Source organism: Oncorhynchus nerka, linkage group LG7, assembly GCF_034236695.1.
Source record: "Oncorhynchus nerka isolate Pitt River linkage group LG7, Oner_Uvic_2.0, whole genome shotgun sequence".
Classification (NCBI taxonomy): domain Eukaryota; kingdom Metazoa; phylum Chordata; class Actinopteri; order Salmoniformes; family Salmonidae; genus Oncorhynchus; species Oncorhynchus nerka.
In genome coordinates this window covers 10,065,055-10,085,081 of record NC_088402.1, presented here as the reverse complement: position 1 = coordinate 10,085,081, position 20,027 = coordinate 10,065,055, and the positions used below count along the sequence as shown (strand labels likewise).

Genomic DNA, 20,027 nt, shown 5'->3' with positions numbered 1-20,027 from the left:
CCTCTGTCTCTGTCCAACCCTGTGTGGATGAACCAGTGAGAGCTGGTCAAACTTTTAGCTTTTTGCCATTCTCAGTCCCGGAGGTACATAAAGCCCTGAAATCCTTAGATCAGAGAAAGCCTGCAGGTCCTGATCTTTTGGATCCCTGCTTTTTAAATCTAGCAGCTGATTTCATAGCTGAACCACTGACATATCTGTTCAATCTAACCCTGGAATGTAATGAAATTCCAAAGATTTGGAAATCAGCATTTGTCCTACGACTTTTAAAAAGGGGAGATCCAACTCTTTTAAATAATTATAGGCCAATCTATAATACTTGATGCCCTTGTGAGTGAACAGCTGAAATAATTATTATATACTCTATTATATACTCTATTTTATCAATGTACCAATCCGGCTTCAGGAAGAAGCATAGCACAATTACAGGAGCCATGAAGGTTTTAAATGATATCACTGAAGCCCTTGACAAAAAACAGCACTGTCACTTTGTATTGATCTCTCTAAGGCTTTTGATACAGTTGATCATGCTGTAATGAGGCAGAGATTGTCGAGCGTAGGTCTTTCGGAGCATGCAGTTGCATGGTTTGCTAACTATCTGTCTGATATAACTCAGTACACTCAATTTGATGGGCTCATGTCTGTTAAATTGGCTGTCTGTAGTGGTGTGCCCCAGGGCTCTGTACTTGGTCCCCTCTAATTCTCTATTTATATAAATCATTTAGACAAAAATTTGCAAAATGCACAACTTCATTTCTATGCTGAGGATTCTGTGTATTTATTGTTGTGCCTCGTCTCTTACAAAAACTTTCCAGAACTTGCAAACTGCTTTTTATACTGTTCAACATACCTTGTGTCAATTGAAGCTTATCCTCAATACTGACAAAACTAAACTGATGGCGTTTTCTAAAGCAAGAAATAGACCTCTGAACCTTTCACCTATTACTATCTGTCAGAGCAAGGAGATTGAGGTTGTAACCTCATGTAAATATCTTGGAATTTTAATTGATGACGGCCTCTCTTAAATTGCATATTCAACAACTTACAAAAGAAATTGAAGCTGAAATTGGGATTTTATTTGAGGAATAAGGCCTGTTTTTCTTTTGAAGCCAGAAGGAGGCTAGTATCAGCTACATTTATACCTTTACTAGACTATGGGGATATCTTATATATGAATGCTTCCGCTCAGTGTTTGAGATCAATTGACACTCTTTACAGTGCCACTGCACTTTGTATACCAGGGTTGGCTGGCCTTCTCTAGTCACTCGTAGGCTCAGGCACTGGTATACTTTTATTTACAAAGCCATTTTGGGTTTGCTACCATTTTATTTGGGCATTTTTATTGTTCAGAAAATGTGGTGGGTCGTCTCTTCGTTCGCTGGACTTTATCCTGCTAACTGTTCCAAATGTCTGAACTGAATTTGGTAAAAGGGCTTTTATGTACTCTGGCCATCGGCTTGGAACGCCTTACAAAATACTTTAAAACTGGAAGAACTTGTCCTGGTTTTTAAATCACTGATGAAGGATTTTGAGGCTGATTCCCTGACCTGTCAATGTTTTTAATTTGCTGTTTTATGATTTTGTTATTCTCTTGTGAATTCTATGGTTTTTACTAGATTACTTGTAGTTTTACACGTTGTCTGTCTGTCATTTTCTGTAATGACTTGGTGTTGCCTATCTTGACCAGGACGCTCTTGAAAAAGAGATTTCAAATCTCAATGAGCCCTTCCTGGTTAAATAAAGGTACAACAAATAAAATAAAAACAAACACACACGAGGAGAGAAGAGCACATGTTAACACACACACACACACCACTCAAATGGGAAATGTAACACTCACAGCCATGTATCAAGCCCCCCCCCCCCTCCACTCACAGCCATGTATCAAGCCCCCCTCCACTCACAGCCATGTATCAAGCCCCCCACTCACAGCCATGTATCAAGCCCCCCCCCCCCTCCACTCACAGCCATGTATCAAGCCACCCCCTCCACTCACAGCCATGTATCAAGCCCCCCTCCACTCACAGCCATGTATCAAGCCCCCCCTCCACTCACAGCCATGTCTCAAGCCCCCCACCCCCCACTCACAGCCATGTCTCAAGCCCCCCACCCCCCCACTCACAGCCATGTATCAAGCCCCCCCCACTCACAGCCATGTATCAAGCACCCCACTCACAGCCATGTATCAAGCCCCCCACTCACAGCCATGTATCAAGCCCCCCCCCCCCCCCACTCACAGCCATGTATGAAGCTCACAGCCCCCCACTCACAGCCATGTAGCAAGCTCCCCCCCCACCCCCCACTCACAGCCATGTATCAAGCCCCCCCCACTCACAGCCATGTCTCAAGCCCCCCACTCACAGCCATGTATCAAGCCCCCCCACTCACAGCCATGTCAAGCCCCCCCACTCACAGCCATGTATCAAGCACCCCACTCACAGCCATGTATCAAGCCCCCACTCACAGCCATGTATCAAGCCCCCACTCACAGCCATGTATCAAGCCCCCCACTCACAGCCATGTATCAAGCCCCCCACTCACAGCCATGTATCAAGCCCCCCACTCACAGCCATGTATCAAGCCCCCCACCCCATCAAGCCCCCACTCACAGCCATGTATCAAGCCCCCCCCCCACTCACAGCCATGTATCAAGCCCCCCACTCACAGCCATGTATCAAGCCCCCCCCCCCCACTCACAGCCATGTATCAAGCCCCCCACTCACAGCCATGTATCAAGCCCCCCACTCACAGCCATGTATCAAGCCCCCCACCCCCCACTCACAGCCATGTAGCAAGCCCCCACCCCCCCCCACTCACAGCCATGTATCCCCCCCCCCACTCACAGCCATGTATCAAGCCCCCCCCCCACTCACAGCCATGTATCAAGCCCCCCCACTCACAGCCATGTATCAAGCCCCCCCACCCCACTCACAGCCATGTATCAAGCCCCCCACCCCACTCACAGCCATGTATCAAGCCCCCCCCCCCCCACTCACAGCCATGTATCAAGCCCCCCCCACTCACAGCCATGTATCAAGCCCCCCCCCACTCACAGCCATGTATCAAGCCCCCCACTCACAGCCATGTATCAAGCCCCCCACTCACAGCCATGTATCAAGCCCCCACCCCACCCCCACTCACAGCCATGTATCAAGCCCCCCCCCACACCACCACTCACAGCCATGTATCAAGCCCCACCCCACCCCCCACTCACAGCCACTGGATGTTGTTCTTGGAGGACTTCTTGATGAGATGCACCCCCTCCAGGACGTTGGTGATGTCATAGAGGCGTCTCTTCTGCACCTTGAGGGACTCCGCGGCCCTGTTCAGGTCCACCACCCCGTCACTGGACTGGGCCAGCAGCTGGACAAACTTCTGGGTCAGGAGGCATAGAGATGTGTCATACCTGGTCTTCTCTAATGGGGAGGGAGGAGCTGGAGAGAGAGGAGATGGGTTAGTTACCACAGACAGGAGCTGGAGAGAGGGGAGATGGGTTAGTTACCACAGACAGGAGCTGGAGGGAGAGGAGATGGGTTAGTTACCACAGACAGGAGGGAGAGAGAGGAGATGGGTTAGTTACCACAGACAGGAGGGAGAGGGGAGATGGGTTAGTTACCACAGACAGGAGCTGGAGGGAGGGGAGATGGGTTAGTTACCACAGACAGGAGCTGGAGGGAGGGGAGATGGGTTAGTTACCACAGACAGGAGCTGGAGGGAGGGGAGATGGGTTAGTTACCACAGACAGGAGCTGGAGGAAGAGAGAGGAGATGGGTTAGTTACCACAGACAGGAGGGAGAGAGGGGAGATGGGTTAGTTACCACAGACAGGAGCTGGAGGGAGAGAGGAGATGGGTTAGTTACCACAGACAGGAGCTGGAGGGAGAGAGGGGAGATGGGTTAGTTACCACAGACAGGAGCTGGAGGGAGAGAGGGGAGATGGGTTAGTTACCACAGACAGGAGCTGGAGGGAGAGAGGGGAGATGGGTTAGTTACCACAGACAGGAGCTGGAGGGAGAGGGGAGATGGGTTAGTTACCACAGACAGGAGCTGGAGGGGGAGAGGGAGATGGGTTAGTTACCACAGACAGGAGCTGGAGGGAGGGACAGGAGAGGAGAGAGAGATGGGTTAGTTACCACAGACAGGAGCTGGAGGGAGAGAGGGGAGATGGGTTAGTTACCACAGACAGGAGCTGGAGGGAGAGAGGGAGATGGGTTAGTTACCACAGACAGGAGCTGGAGGAGAGAGGGGGGAGATGGGTTAGTTACCACATACAGGAGCTGGAGGGAGAGAGGGGAGATGGGTTAGTTACCACAGACAGGAGCTGGAGGGAGAGAGGGGAGATGGGTTAGTTACCACAGACAGGAGCTGGAGGGAGAGGTGAGATGGGTTAGTTACCACAGACAGGAGCTGGAGGGAGAGGAGATGGGTTAGTTACCACAGACAGGAGCTGGAGGAGAGAGGAGATGGGTTAGTTACCACAGACAGGAGCAGAGATGGGTTAGTTACTGGAGGGAGAGAGGGGAGATGGGTTAGTTACCACAGACAGGAGCTGGAGGGAGAGGAGATGGGTTAGTTACCACAGACAGGAGGGAGAGAGGGGAGATGGGTTAGTTACCACAGACAGGAGCTGGAGGGAGAGAGAGGAGATGGGTTAGTTACCACAGACAGGAGGGAGAGAGAGGGGAGATGGGTTAGTTACCACAGACAGGAGCTGGAGGGAGAGAGGAGATGGGTTAGTTACCACAGACAGGAGGGAGAGAGGGGAGATGGGTTAGTTACCACAGACAGGAGCTGGAGAGAGAGAGAGGAGATGGGTTAGTTACCACAGACAGGAGCTGGAGGGAGAAAGGGGAGATGGGTTAGTTACCACAGACAGGAGCTGGAGAGAGGGGAGATGGGTTAGTTACCAAAGACAGGAGCTGGAGAGAGAGAGGGGAGATGGGTTAGTTACCACAGACAGGAGCTGGAGAGAGAGAGGGGAGATGGGTTAGTTACCACAGACAGGAGGGAGAGAGGGGAGATGGGTTAGTTACCACAGACAGGAGCTGGAGGAAGAGGAGATGGGTTAGTTACCACAGACAGGAGGGAGAGAGAGGAGATGGGTTAGTTACCACAGACAGGAGCTGGAGAGAGGGGAGATGGGTTAGTTACCACAGACAGGAGCTGGAGGGAGAGGAGATGGGTTAGTTACCACAGACAGGAGCTGGAGGGAGAGAGAGGAGATGGGTTAGTTACCACAGACAGGAGCTGGAGGGAGAGAGGGGAGATGGGTTAGTTACCACAGACAGGAGGGAGAGAGGGGAGATGGGTTAGTTACCACAGACAGGAGCTGGAGAGAGAGAGAGGAGATGGGTTAGTTACCACAGACAGGAGGGAGAGAGGGGAGATGGGTTAGTTACCACAGACAGGAGCTGGAGAGAGAGAGGAGATGGGTTAGTTACCACAGACAGGAGGGAGAGAGAGGAGATGGGTTAGTTACCACAGACATGAGGGAGAGAGAGAGAGGAGATGGGTTAGTTACCACAGACAGGAGCTGGAGGGAGAGAGAGGAGATGGGTTAGTTACCACAGACAGGAGGGAGAGAGAGGAGATGGGTTAGTTACCACAGACAGGAGGGAGAGAGAGAGAGGAGATGGGTTAGTTACCACAGACAGGAGATGGAGGGAGAGAGAGGAGATGGGAACACACAGTGAGTCCAGGAAAGGGACACACAGTCAGCCCAGGGAAGGAACACACAGTCAGCCCAGGAAAGGAACACACAGTCAGCCCAGGAAAGGAACACACAGTCAGCCCAGGAAAGGAACACACAGTCAGCCCAGGAAAGGAACACACAGTCAGCCCAGGAAAGAAACACACAGTCAGCCCAGGAAAGAAACACACAGTCAGCCCAGGAAAGAAACACACAGTCAGCCCAGGAAAGAAACACACAGTCAGCCCAGGAAAGGAACACACAGTCAGCCCAGGAAAGGAACACACAGTCAGCCCAGGAAAGGAACACACAGTCAGCCCAGGAAAGGAACACACAATCAGCCCAGGAAAGGAACACACAGTCAGCCCAGGAAAGGAACACAGAGTCAGCCCAGGAACACAGTCAGCCCAGGGAAGGAACACACAATAAGCCCAGGAAAGGAACACACAATAAGCCCAGGAAAGGAACACACAGTCAGCCCAGGAAAGGAACACACAGTCAGCCCAGGAAAGGAACACACAGTCAGCCCAGGAACACAGTCAGCCCAGGGAAGGAACACACAATAAGCCCAGGAAAGGAACACACAATAAGCGCAGGAAAGGAACACACAGTCAGCCCAGGAAAGGAACACACAGTCAGCCCAGGAAAGGAACACACAGTCAGCCCAGGAAAGGAACACACAGTCAGCCCAGGAAAGGAACACACAGTCAGCCCAGGAAAGAAACACACAGTCAGCCCAGGAAAGAAACACACAGTCAGCCCAGGGACGGAACACACAGTCAGCCCAGGGACGGAACACACAGTCAGCCCAGGGAAGGAACACACAGTCAGCCCAGGGAAGGAACACACAGTCAGCCCAGGGAAGGAACACACAGTCAGCCCAGGAAGGAACACACAGTCAGCCCAGGGAAGGAACACACAGTCAGCCCAGGGAAGGAACACACAGTCAGCCCAGGGAAGGAACACACAGTCAGCCCAGGAAGGAACACACAGTCAGCCCAGGGAAGGAACACACAGTCAGCCCAGGGAAGGAACACACAGTCAGCCCAGGGAAGGAACACACAGTCAGCCCAGGGAAGGAACACACAGTCAGCCCAGGGAAGGAACACACAGTCAGCCCAGGGAAGGAACACACAGTCAGCCCAGGGAAGGAACACACAGTCAGCCCAGGGAAGGAACAGGGAAGGAACACACAGTCAGCCCAGGGAAGGAACACACAGTCAGCCCAGGGAAGGAACACACAGTCAGCCCAGGGAAGGAACACACAGTCAGCCCAGGGAAGCCCAGGGAAACACACAGTCAGCCCAGGGAAGGAACACACAGTCAGCCCAGGGAAGGGACACACAGTCAGCCCAGGGACACACAGTCAGCCCAGGGAACACACAGTCAGCCCAGGGACAGTCAGCCCAGGGACACACAGTCAGCCCAGGACACAGAGCCCAGGGACACACAGTCAGCCCAGGGACGGAACACACAGTCAGCCCAGGACGGAACACACAGTCAGCCCAGGGACGGAACACACAGTCAGCCCAGGGAAGGAACACACAGTCAGCCCAGGAAAGGAACACACAGTCAGCCCAGGAAAGGAACACACAGTCAGCCCAGGAAAGAAACACACAGTCAGCCCAGGAAAGGAAACACACAGTCAGCCCAGGAAAGGAACACACAGTCAGCCCAGGAAAGAAACACACAGTCAGCCCAGGAAAGGAACACACAGTCAGCCCAGGAAAGGAACACACAGTCAGCCCAGGGAAGGGAACACAGTCAGCCCAGGAAAGGGACACACAGTCAGCCCAGGGAAGGAACACACAGTCAGCCCAGGAAAGGAACACACAATCAGCCCAGGAAAGGAACACACAATCAGCCCAGGAAAGGAACACACAGTCAGCCCAGGAAAGGAACACAGTCAGGAAGGAACACAGTCAGCCCAGGGAAGGAACACACAATAAGCCCAGGAAAGGAACACACAGTCAGCCCAGGAAAGGAACACACAGTCAGCCCAGGAAAGGAACACACAGTCAGCCCAGGAAAGGACACACAGTCAGCCCAGGGAAGGAACACACAGTCAGCCCAGGAAAGGAACACACAGTCAGCCCAGGAAGGAACACACAGTCAGCCCAGGAAAGGAACACACAGTCAGCCCAGGAAAGGAACACACAGTCAGCCCAGGGAAGGCCCAACACACAGTCAGCCCAGGGAAGGAACACACAGTCAGCCCAGGGAAGGAACACACAGTCAGCCCAGGGAAGGAACACACAGTCAGCCCAGGGAAGGAACACACAGTCAGCCCAGGGAAGGAACACACAGTCAGCCCAGGGAAGGAACACACAGTCAGCCCAGGGAAGGAACACACAGTCAGCCCAGGGAAGGAACACACAGTCAGCCCAGGGAAGGAACACACAGTCAGCCCAGGGAAGGAACACACAGTCAGCCCAGGGAAGGAACACACAGTCAGCCCAGGGAAGGAACACACAGTCAGCCCAGGGAAGGAACACACAGTCAGCCCAGGGAAGGAACACACAGTCAGCCCAGGGAAGGGAACACACAGTCAGCCCAGGGAAGGGACACACAGTCAGCCCAGGGAAGGAACACACAGTCAGCCCAGGGAAGGAACACACAGTCAGCCCAGGGAAGGAACACACAGTCAGCCCAGGGAAGGAACACACAGTCAGCCCAGGGAAGGACACACAGTCAGCCCAGGGAAGGACACACAGTCAGCCCAGGGAAGGAACACACAGTCAGCCCAGGGAAGGGACACACAGTCAGCCCAGGGAAGGGACACACAGTCAGCCCAGGAAGGGACACACAGTCAGCCCAGGGAAGGAACACACAGTCAGCCCAGGGAAGGGACACACAGTCAGCCCAGGGAAGGGACACACAGTCAGCCCAGGGAAGGGACACACAGTCAGCCCAGGGAAGGAACACACAGTCAGCCCAGGGAAGGGACACACAGTCAGCCCAGGGACAGGACACACAGTCAGCCCAGGAGGGAACACACAGTCAGCCCAGGGGGAAGGAACACACAGTCAGCCCAGGGAGGGAAGGAACACACAGTCAGCCCAGGGAAGGAACACACAGTCAGCCCAGGGAAGGAACACACAGTCAGGGAAGGAACACACAGTCAGCCCAGGAAGGAACACACAGTCAGCCCAGGGAAGGAACACACAGTCAGCCCAGGGAAGGAACACACAGTCAGCCCAGGGAAGGAACACACAGTCAGCCCAGGGAAGGAACACACAGTCAGCCCAGGGACGGAACACACAGTCAGCCCAGGAAAGGAACACACAGTCAGCCCAGGAAAGGAACACACAGTCAGCCCAGGAAAGGAACACACAGTCAGCCCAGGAAAGGAACACACAATCAGCCCAGGAAAGGAACACACAGTCAGCCCAGGAAAGGAACACACAATCAGCCCAGGAAAGGAACACACAGTCAGCCCAGGAAAGGAACACACAGTCAGCCCAGGAAAGGAACACACAGTCAGCCCAGAACAGTCAGCCCAGGAAGGAACACACAGTCAGCCCAGGCCCAAAGGAACACACAATAAGCCCAGGAAAGGAACACACAGTCAGCCCAGGAAAGGAACACACAGTCAGCCCAGGAAAGGAACACACAGTCAGCCCAGGAAAGGAACACACAGTCAGCCCAGGAAAGAAACACACAGTCAGCCCAGGAAAGAAACACACAGTCAGCCCAGGAAGAAACACACAGTCAGCCCAGGAAAGAAACACACAGTCAGCCCAGGGAAGGAACACACAGTCAGCCCAGGGACGGAACACACAGTCAGCCCAGGGAAGGAACACACAGTCAGCCCAGGGAAGGAACACACAGTCAGCCCAGGGAAGGAACACACAGTCAGCCCAGGGAAGGAACACACAGTCAGCCCAGGGAAGGAACACACAGTCAGCCCAGGGAAGGAACACACAGTCAGCCCAGGGAAGGAACACACAGTCAGCCCAGGGAAGGAACACACAGTCAGCCCAGGGAAGGAACACACAGTCAGCCCAGGGAAGGAACACACAGTCAGCCCAGGGAAGGAACACACAGTCAGCCCAGGGAAGGAACACACAGTCAGCCCAGGGAAGGAACACACAGTCAGCCCAGGGAAGGAACACACAGTCAGCCCAGGGAAGGAACACACAGTCAGCCCAGGGAAGGGACACACAGTCAGCCCAGGGAAGGACACACAGTCAGCCCAGGAAGGGACACACAGTCAGCCCAGGGACACACAGTCAGCCCAGGGACACACAGTCAGCCCAGGGACACACAGTCAGCCCAGGGACACACAGTCAGCCCAGGGGGACACACAGTCAGCCCAGGGACGGAACACACAGTCAGCCCAGGGACGGAACACACAGTCAGCCCAGGAAGGAACACACAGTCAGCCCAGGGAAGGAACACACAGTCAGCCCAGGGAAGGAACACACAGTCAGCCCAGGGAAGGAACACACAGTCAGCCCAGGGAAGGAACACACAGTCAGCCCAGGGAAGGAACACACAGTCAGCCCAGGGAAGGAACACACAGTCAGCCCAGGGAAGGAACACACAGTCAGCCCAGGGACGGAACACACAGTCAGCCCAGGGACGGAACACACAGTCAGCCCAGGGAAGGAACACAGTCAGCCCAGGGAAGGAACACAGTCAGCCCAGGGAAGGGACACACAGTCAGCCCAGGGAAGGGACACACAGTCAGCCCAGGGAAGGGACACACAGTCAGCCCAGGGAAGGAACACACAGTCAGCCCAGGGAAGGAACACACAGTCAGCCCAGGGAAGGAACACACAGTCAGCCCAGGGAAGGAACACACAGTCAGCCCAGGGAAGGAAGACACAGTCAGCCCAGGGAAGGAAGACACAGTCAGCCCAGGGAAGGAAGACACAGTCAGCCCAGGGAAGGAACACACAGTCAGCCCAGGGAAGGAAGACACAGTCAGCCCAGGGAAGGAAGACACAGTCAGCCCAGGGAAGGAACACACAGTCAGCCCAGGGAAGGAACACACAGTCAGCCCAGGGAAGGAACACACAGTCAGCCCAGGGAAGGGACACACAGTCAGCCCAGGGAAGGGACACACAGTCAGCCCAGGGAAGGGACACACAGTCAGCCCAGGGAAGGGACACACAGTCAGCCCAGGGAAGGGACACACAGTCAGCCCAGGGACACACAGTCAGCCCAGGGACACACAGTCAGCCCAGGGACACACAGTCAGCCCAGGGACGGAACACACAGTCAGCCCAGGGACGGAACACACAGTCAGCCCAGGGACGGAACACACAGTCAGCCAAGGGACGGAACACACAGTCAGCCCAGGGAAGGAACACACAGTCAGCCCAGGGAAGGAACACACAGTCAGCCCAGGGAAGGAACACACAGTCAGCCCAGGGAAGGAACACACAGTCAGCCCAGGGAAGGAACACACAGTCAGCCCAGGGAAGGAACACACAGTCAGCCCAGGGAAGGAACACACAGTCAGCCCAGGGACGGAACACACAGTCAGCCCAGGGACGGAACACACAGTCAGCCCAGGGACGGAACACACAGTCAGCCCAGGAAAGGAACACACAGTCAGCCCAGGAAAGGAACACACAGTCAGCCCAGGAAAGGAACACACAATCAGCCCAGGAAAGGAACACACAGTCAGCCCAGGGAAGGAACACACAATAAGCCCAGGAAAGGAACACACAATAAGCCCAGGAAAGGAACACACAGTCAGCCCAGGAAAGGAACACACAGTCAGCCCAGGAAGGAACACACAGTCAGCCCAGGGAAGGAAACACAGTCAGCCCAGGGAAGGAAGACACAGTCAGCCCAGGGAAGGAACACACAGTCAGCCCAGGGAAGGAACACACAGTCAGCCCAGGGAAGGAACACACAGTCAGGAAGCCCAGGGAAGGAACACACAGTCAGCCCAGGGAAGGAACACACAGTCAGCCCAGGGAAGGAACACACAGTCAGCCCAGGGAAGGAACACACAGTCAGCCCAGGAAGGAACACACAGTCAGCCCAGGGAAGGAACACACAGTCAGCCCAGGAAGGAACACACAGTCAGCCCAGGGAAGGAAACACAGTCAACACACAGTCAGCCCAGGGACGGAAACACAGTCAGCCCAGGGACGGAACACACAGTCAGCCCAGGGACGGAACACACAGTCAGCCCAGGGACGGAACACACAGTCAGCCCAGGGACGGAACACACAGTCAGCCCAGGAAAGGAACACAGTCAGCCCAGGAAAGGAACACACAGTCAGCCCAGGAAAGGAACACACAGTCAGCCCAGGAAAGGAACACACAGTCAGCCCAGGAAAGGAACACACAATCAGCCCAGGAAAGGAACACACAGTCAGCCCAGGGAAGGAACACACAATAAGCCCAGGAAAGGAACACACAATAAGCCCAGGAAAGGAACACACAGTCAGCCCAGGAAAGGAACACACAGTCAGCCCAGGAACACAGTCAGCCCAGGGAAGGAACACACAATAAGCCCAGGAAAGGAACACACAATAAGCGCAGGAAAGGAACACACAGTCAGCCCAGGAAAGGAACACACAGTCAGCCCAGGAAAGGAACACACAGTCAGCCCAGGAAAGAAACACACAGTCAGCCCAGGAAAGAAACACACAGTCAGCCCAGGAAAGAAACACACAGTCAGCCCAGGAAAGAAACACACAGTCAGCCCAGGAAAGAAACACACAGTCAGCCCAGGGACGGAACACACAGTCAGCCCAGGGACGGAACACACAGTCAGCCCAGGGAAGGAACACACAGTCAGCCCAGGGAAGGAACACACAGTCAGCCCAGGGAAGGAACACACAGTCAGCCCAGGGAAGGAACACACAGTCAGCCCAGGGAAGGAACACACAGTCAGCCCAGGAAGGAACACACAGTCAGCCCAGGAAGGAACACACAGTCAGCCCAGGGAAGGAACACACAGTCAGCCCAGGGAAGGAACACACAGTCAGCCCAGGGAAGGAACACACAGTCAGCCCAGGGAAGGAACACACAGTCAGCCCAGGGAAGGAACACACAGTCAGCCCAGGGAAGGAACACACAGTCAGCCCAGGGAAGGAACACACAGTCAGCCCAGGGAAGGAACACACAGTCAGCCCAGGGAAGGAACACACAGTCAGCCCAGGGAAGGAACACACAGTCAGCCCAGGGAAGGGACACACAGTCAGCCCAGGGAAGCCCAGGAAGGGACACACAGTCAGCCCAGGGAAGGGACACACAGTCAGCCCAGGGAAGGGACACACAGTCAGCCCAGGGACACACAGTCAGCCCAGGGACACACAGTCAGCCCAGGGACACACAGTCAGCCCAGGGACGGAACACACAGTCAGCCCAGGGACGGAACACACAGTCAGCCCAGGGACGGAACACACAGTCAGCCCAGGGAAGGAACACACAGTCAGCCCAGGGAAGGAACACACAGTCAGCCCAGGGAAGGAACACACAGTCAGCCCAGGGAAGGAACACACAGTCAGCCCAGGGAAGGAACACACAGTCAGCCCAGGGAAGGAACACACAGTCAGCCCAGGGAAGGAACACACAGTCAGCCCAGGGACGGAACACACAGTCAGCCCAGGGACGGAACACACAGTCAGCCCAGGGAAGGAACACAGTCAGCCCAGGGAAGGAACACAGTCAGCCCAGGGAAGGGACACACAGTCAGCCCAGGGAAGGGACACACAGTCAGCCCAGGGAAGGGACACACAGTCAGCCCAGGGAAGGGACACACAGTCAGCCCAGGGAAGGAACACACAGTCAGCCCAGGGAAGGAACACACAGTCAGCCCAGGGAAGGAACACACAGTCAGCCCAGGGAAGGAACACACAGTCAGCCCAGGGAAGGAACACACAGTCAGCCCAGGGAAGGAAGACACAGTCAGCCCAGGGAAGGAAGACACAGTCAGCCCAGGGAAGGAACACACAGTCAGCCCAGGGAAGGAAGACACAGTCAGCCCAGGGAAGGAAGACACAGTCAGCCCAGGGAAGGAACACACAGTCAGCCCAGGGAAGGAACACACAGTCAGCCCAGGGAAGGAACACACAGTCAGCCCAGGGAAGGGACACACAGTCAGCCCAGGGAAGGGACACACAGTCAGCCCAGGGAAGGGACACACAGTCAGCCCAGGGACACACAGTCAGCCCAGGGACACACAGTCAGCCCAGGGACACACAGTCAGCCCAGGGACGGAACACACAGTCAGCCCAGGGACGGAACACACAGTCAGCCCAGGGACGGAACACACAGTCAGCCCAGGGACGGAACACACAGTCAGCCAAGGGACGGAACACACAGTCAGCCCAGGGAAGGAACACACAGTCAGCCCAGGGAAGGAACACACAGTCAGCCCAGGGAAGGAACACACAGTCAGCCCAGGGAAGGAACACACAGTCAGCCCAGGGAAGGAACACACAGTCAGCCCAGGGAAGGAACACACAGTCAGCCCAGGGAAGGAACACACAGTCAGCCCAGGGACGGAACACACAGTCAGCCCAGGGACGGAACACACAGTCAGCCCAGGGACGGAACACACAGTCAGCCCAGGAAAGGAACACAGTCAGCCCAGGAAAGGAACACACAGTCAGCCCAGGAAAGGAACACACAGTCAGCCCAGGAAAGGAACACACAATCAGCCCAGGAAAGGAACACACAGTCAGCCCAGGGAAGGAACACACAATAAGCCCAGGAAAGGAACACACAATAAGCCCAGGAAAGGAACACACAGTCAGCCCAGGAAAGGAACACACAGTCAGCCCAGGAACACAGTCAGCCCAGGGAAGGAACACACAATAAGCCCAGGAAAGGAACACACAATAAGCGCAGGAAAGGAACACACAGTCAGCCCAGGAAAGGAACACACAGTCAGCCCAGGAAAGGAACACACAGTCAGCCCAGGAAAGAAACACACAGTCAGCCCAGGAAAGAAACACACAGTCAGCCCAGGAAAGAAACACACAGTCAGCCCAGGAAAGAAACACACAGTCAGCCCAGGAAAGAAACACACAGTCAGCCCAGGGACGGAACACACAGTCAGCCCAGGGACGGAACACACAGTCAGCCCAGGGAAGGAACACACAGTCAGCCCAGGGAAGGAACACACAGTCAGCCCAGGGAAGGAACACACAGTCAGCCCAGGGAAGGAACACACAGTCAGCCCAGGGAAGGAACACACAGTCAGCCCAGGGAAGGAACACACAGTCAGCCCAGGGAAGGAAACACAGTCAGCCCAGGGAAGGAACACACAGTCAGCCCAGGGAAGGAACACACAGTCAGCCCAGGGAAGGAACACACAGTCAGCCCAGGGAAGGAACACACAGTCAGCCCAGGGAAGGAACACACAGTCAGCCCAGGAAGGAACACACAGTCAGCCCAGGAAGGAACACACAGTCAGCCCAGGGAAGGAACACAGTCAGCCCAGGGAAGGAACACACAGTCAGCCCAGGGAAGGAACACACAGTCAGCCCAGGGAAGGAACACACAGTCAGCCCAGGGAAGGAACACACAGTCAGCCCAGGGAAGGGACACACAGTCAGCCCAGGGAAGGGACACACAGTCAGCCCAGGGAAGGGACACACAGTCAGCCCAGGGAAGGGACACACAGTCAGCCCAGGGAAGGGACACACAGTCAGCCCAGGGACACACAGTCAGCCCAGGGACACACAGTCAGCCCAGGGACACACAGTCAGCCCAGGGACGGAACACACAGTCAGCCCAGGGACGGAACACACAGTCAGCCCAGGGACGGAACACACAGTCAGCCCAGGGACGGAACACACAGTCAGCCCAGGGAAGGAACACACAGTCAGCCCAGGGAAGGAACACACAGTCAGCCCAGGGAAGGAACACACAGTCAGCCCAGGGAAGGAACACACAGTCAGCCCAGGGAAGGAACACACAGTCAGCCCAGGGAAGGAACACACAGTCAGCCCAGGGAAGGAACACACAGTCAGCCCAGGGAAGGAACACACAGTCAGCCCAGGGACGGAACACACAGTCAGCCCAGGGAACACACAGTCAGCCCAGGGAAGGAACACAGTCAGCCCAGGGAAGGAACACAGTCAGCCCAGGGAAGGGACACACAGTCAGCCCAGGGAAGGGACACACAGTCAGCCCAGGGAAGGAACACACAGTCAGCCCAGGGAAGGAACACACAGTCAGCCCAGGGAAGGAACACACAGTCAGCCCAGGGAAGGAACACACAGTCAGCCCAGGGAAGGAACACACAGTCAGCCCAGGGAAGGAAGACACAGTCAGCCCAGGGAAGGAAGACACAGTCAGCCCAGGGAAGGAACACACAGTCAGCCCAGGGAAGGAAGACACAGTCAGCCCAGGGAAGGAAGACACAGTCAGCCCAGGGAAGGAAGACACAGTCAGCCCAGGGAAGGAAGACACAGTCAGTGGGAAGGAAGACACAGTCAGCCCAGGGAAGGAAGACACAGTCAGCCCAGGGAAGGAAGACACAGTCAGCCCAGGGAAGGAAGACACAGTCAGCCCAGGGAAGGAAGACACAGTCAGCCCAGGGAAGGAAGACACAGTCAGCCCAGGGAAGGAAGACACAGTCAGCCCAGGGAAGGAAGACACAGTCAGCCCAGGGAAGGAAGACACAGTCAGCCCAGGGAAGGAAGACACAGTCAGCCCAGGGACACACAGTCAGCCCAGGGACACACAGTCAGCCCAGGGACACACAGTCAGCCCAGGGACACACAGTCAGCCCAGGGACACACAGTCAGCCCAGGGACACACAGTCAGCCCAGGGACACACAGTCAGCCCAGGGACACACAGTCAGCCCAGGGAAGGTGTTAGGTTCTATATTAATAGTGTTAGGTCGGGACGGCAGGTACCCTAATGGTTAGAGTGTAGAGGTGGCAGGTAGCCTAATGGTTAGAGTGTAGGGACGGCAAGTACCCTAGTGGTTAGAGTGTAGGGACGGCAGGTAGCCTAATGGTTAGAGTGTAGGGACGGCAGGTAGCCTAATGGTTAGAGTGTAGGGACGGCAAGTACCCTAGTGGTTAGAGTGTAGGGACGGCAGGTAGCCTAATGGTTAGAGTGTAGGGGCGGCAGGTAGCCTAGTGGTTAGAGTGTAGGGGCGGCAGGTAGCCTAGTGGTTAGAGTGTAGGGACGGCAGGTACCCTAGTGGTTAGAGTGTAGGGACGGCAGGTACCCTAGTGGTTAGAGTGTAGGGACGGCAGGTAGCCTAGTGGTTAGAGTGTTGGGGCGGCAGGTAGCCTAATGGTTAGAGTGTAGGGGTGGCAGGTAGCCTAATGGTTAGAGTGTAGGGGTGGCAGGTAGCCTAATGGTTAGAGTGTAGGGGTGGCAGGTAGCCTAATGGTTAGAGTGTAGGGGTGGCAGGTAGCCTAGTGGTTAGAGTGTAGGGGTGGCAGGTAGCCTAGTGGTTAGAGTGTAGGGAGGCAGGTAGCCTAGTGGTTAGAGTGTAGGGGTGGCAGGATAACCTAGTGGTTAGAGTGTAGGGGTGGCAGGTAGCCTAGTGGTTAGAGTGTAGGGGTGGCAGGTAGCCTAATGGTTAGAGTGCCCAGGGACACACAGTCAGCCCAGGGAAGGTGTTAGGTTCTATATTAATAGTGTTAGGTTCTATATTAATAGTGTTAGGTTCTATATTAATAGTGTTAGGTTCTATATTAACCTTAGAAAATGTCATGGGCGATCAGTAAAGCTCATACCAAGTTTATTCACCCATTGGGTCATTCAGCTGCACAGACAAAGGACATATTCACCCAAGAAGTGGCACTTAAAAGCCTTTCTCCTATTCGGAGCCCCTCCTGAACAGCCAATACACCTCTGTTGCTGTCCAGAAGATTAGTGAAACATGTTCTTCCTCACTTCATTTAACCTGACCTCTGCTCCAAAGTGCTCACTCGTCCCCAACTCACGGCTGTCATGTTGACTCGTACCAGACTGTGTCTCTTCTCCTCCCATACAGGACCCCTGATGTCTGACAATAACATCTCCTGAACTAAATCCACAGTAAAGTCTAGCCTCATATTCCCAGACAGACTACCGCTGCACTATCAGTTAAACGAACCATTCACGTAAGCTCACGAGGCCACTGTTGACCTCTTCAACCTATGGGGGCGCTATTTCATTATTGGATTTTAAAAAACGTGCCCGTTTTAAGCGCAATATTTTGTCACAAAAAAGATGCTGGACTATGCATATAATTGACAGCTTTGGAAAGAAAATATCTTTGCCGTTTTGGAAACGTCAGAGTGTTATCTGTGAGAGCTAGCATATTGATTTCATTTCATTTGCGATTTTCATGAATAGTTAACGTTGCGTTATGGTAATGAGCTTGAGGCTGTATTCACGATCCCGGATGGCTCGACGCAACAGGTTAAAAGACTCCCCCGGATAAGCAATGCTGAGCTGTGAGTCGCTCTGGAAAACATCTTCCGCTTGATGACAAAAAAAACGTAACGTCACTTAGCACGGTATTTCTGTTTAAACATGAACTGGTATTTTGGTATTTTATTAGGATCCTCATTAGCTGTTGCAAAAGCAGCCGCTACTCTTCCTGGAGGTTCCACACGACACATAATATACAGAACATTCATGTACAAGAACTACTTTCAACGCACACCTGGCCAACGTCAATGTTTACACAACAACTACCCAGTTCAAATAGAGGAGAGGCGTTGTGCCGTGAGCTGTTACTTCAGAGAATTTGCTTTTTATTTGAGCAATTATGAGATGGAAGTGAGTTCCATGTAATCCATGGCTCTATATAATACTGTACGCTTTCTGGAATCTGACACCTGGTGGGGTAGGTGTGTGTGTGTGTGTCAACTACCCCCAGTCACTTACTCTGGGTTCTTCTGAGGGAGTGTGTGGTGGCTCTCTTAGCTCTGGGCTCACTGATTGGCTCAGTGGTGTACTGGTCCCTCTCCTCCAGCTCCAACCGACGCTTCGCCTGAGACAGAAGAGTTATACAGAGGTCGAACATCTGGAAACCTTCAGATGGAAAACAAGGGTCACAGCGTACATGGTCTTTCTAAGGGGAGATAAGTAACCTAATGGTTAGAGTGTAGGGACGGCAGGTACCCTAGTGGTTAGAGTGTAGAGGTGGCAGGTAGCCTAATGGTTAGAGTGTAGGGACGGCAGGTAACCTAGTGGTTAGAGTGTAGGGACGGCAGGTAGCCTAGTGGTTAGAGAGTAGGGACGGCAGGGTAGCCTAGTGGTTAGAGCGTAGGGGCGGCAGGTACCCTAATGGTTAGAGTGTAGGGACGGCAAGTACCCTAATGGTTAGAGTGTAGGGACGGCAGGTACCCTAATGGTTAGAGTGTAGGGACGGCAGGTACTCTAGTGGTTAGAGTGTAGGGACGGCAGGTAGCCTAATGGTTAGAGTGTAGGGACGGCAGGTACCCTAATGGTTAGAGTGTAGGGACGGCAGGTACTCTAGTGGTTAGAGTGTAGGGACGGCAGGTACTCTAGTGGTTGGAGTGTAGGGACGGCAAGTACCCTAGTGGTTAGAGTGTAGGGACGGCAGGTAGCCTAGTGGTTAGAGTGTAGGGACGGCAGGTACTCTAGTGGTTAGAGTGTAGGGACGGCAGGTACTCTAGTGGTTAGAGTGTAGGGACGGCAGGTACTCTAGTGGTTAGAGTGTAGGGACGGCAGGGTGGCCTAGTGGTTAGAGTGTAGGGACGGCAGGGTAGCCTAGTGGTTAGAGTGTAGGGACGGCAGGGTAGCCTAGTGGTTAGAGTGTAGGGACGGCAGGTACCCTAGTGGTTAGAGTGTAGAGGTGGCAGGTAGCCTAATGGTTAGAGTGTAGGGACGGCAGGTACCCTAGTGGTTAGAGTGTAGGGACGGCAGGTAGCCTAGTGGTTAGAGAGTAGGGACGGCAGGGTAGCCTAGTGGTTAGAGCGTAGGGGCGGCAGGTACCCTAATGGTTAGAGTGTAGGGACGGCAAGTACCCTAATGGTTAGAGTGTAGGGACGGCAGGTACCCTAATGGTTAGAGTGTAGGGACGGCAGGTACTCTAGTGGTTAGAGTGTAGGGACGGCAGGTACCCTAATGGTTAGAGTGTAGGGACGGCAGGTACTCTAGTGGTTGGAGTGTAGGGACGGCAAGTACCCTAGTGGTTAGAGTGTAGGGACGGCAGGTAGCCTAGTGGTTAGAGTGTAGGGACGGCAGGTACTCTAGTGGTTAGAGTGTAGGGACGGCAGGTACTCTAGTGGTTAGAGTGTAGGGACGGCAGGTACTCTAGTGGTTAGAGTGTAGGGACGGCAGGGTGGCCTAGTGGTTAGAGTGTAGGGACGGCAGGGTAGCCTAGTGGTTAGAGTGTAGGGACGGCAGGGTAGCCTAGTGGTTAGAGTGTAGGGACGGCAGG

At 54.5% G+C, this 20,027-nt stretch overlaps 1 protein-coding gene across 7 annotated transcripts in view; it reads right to left on the bottom strand.

Moving 5' to 3' along the window:
* The window catches only part of LOC115127742 (transcription factor E2F3-like), a 41,009-nt gene that overhangs the window by 10,109 nt on the left and 10,873 nt on the right, over positions 1-20,027 (bottom strand). For all 7 annotated transcript variants that reach the window (XR_010464258.1, XR_010464263.1, XR_010464262.1 and 4 more), the window contains exons 2-3: positions 18,506-18,611; positions 3,212-3,431 (exon numbers count right to left, since the gene is read on the bottom strand). Coding sequence is in view for 1 of the 7 variants with exons in the window: in XM_065020169.1 (XP_064876241.1) it covers positions 3,212-3,431; positions 18,506-18,611 (326 nt within the window). In the remaining 6 variants the exon portion in view is untranslated. The remainder of the gene's footprint in view (positions 1-3,211; positions 3,432-18,505; positions 18,612-20,027) is intronic.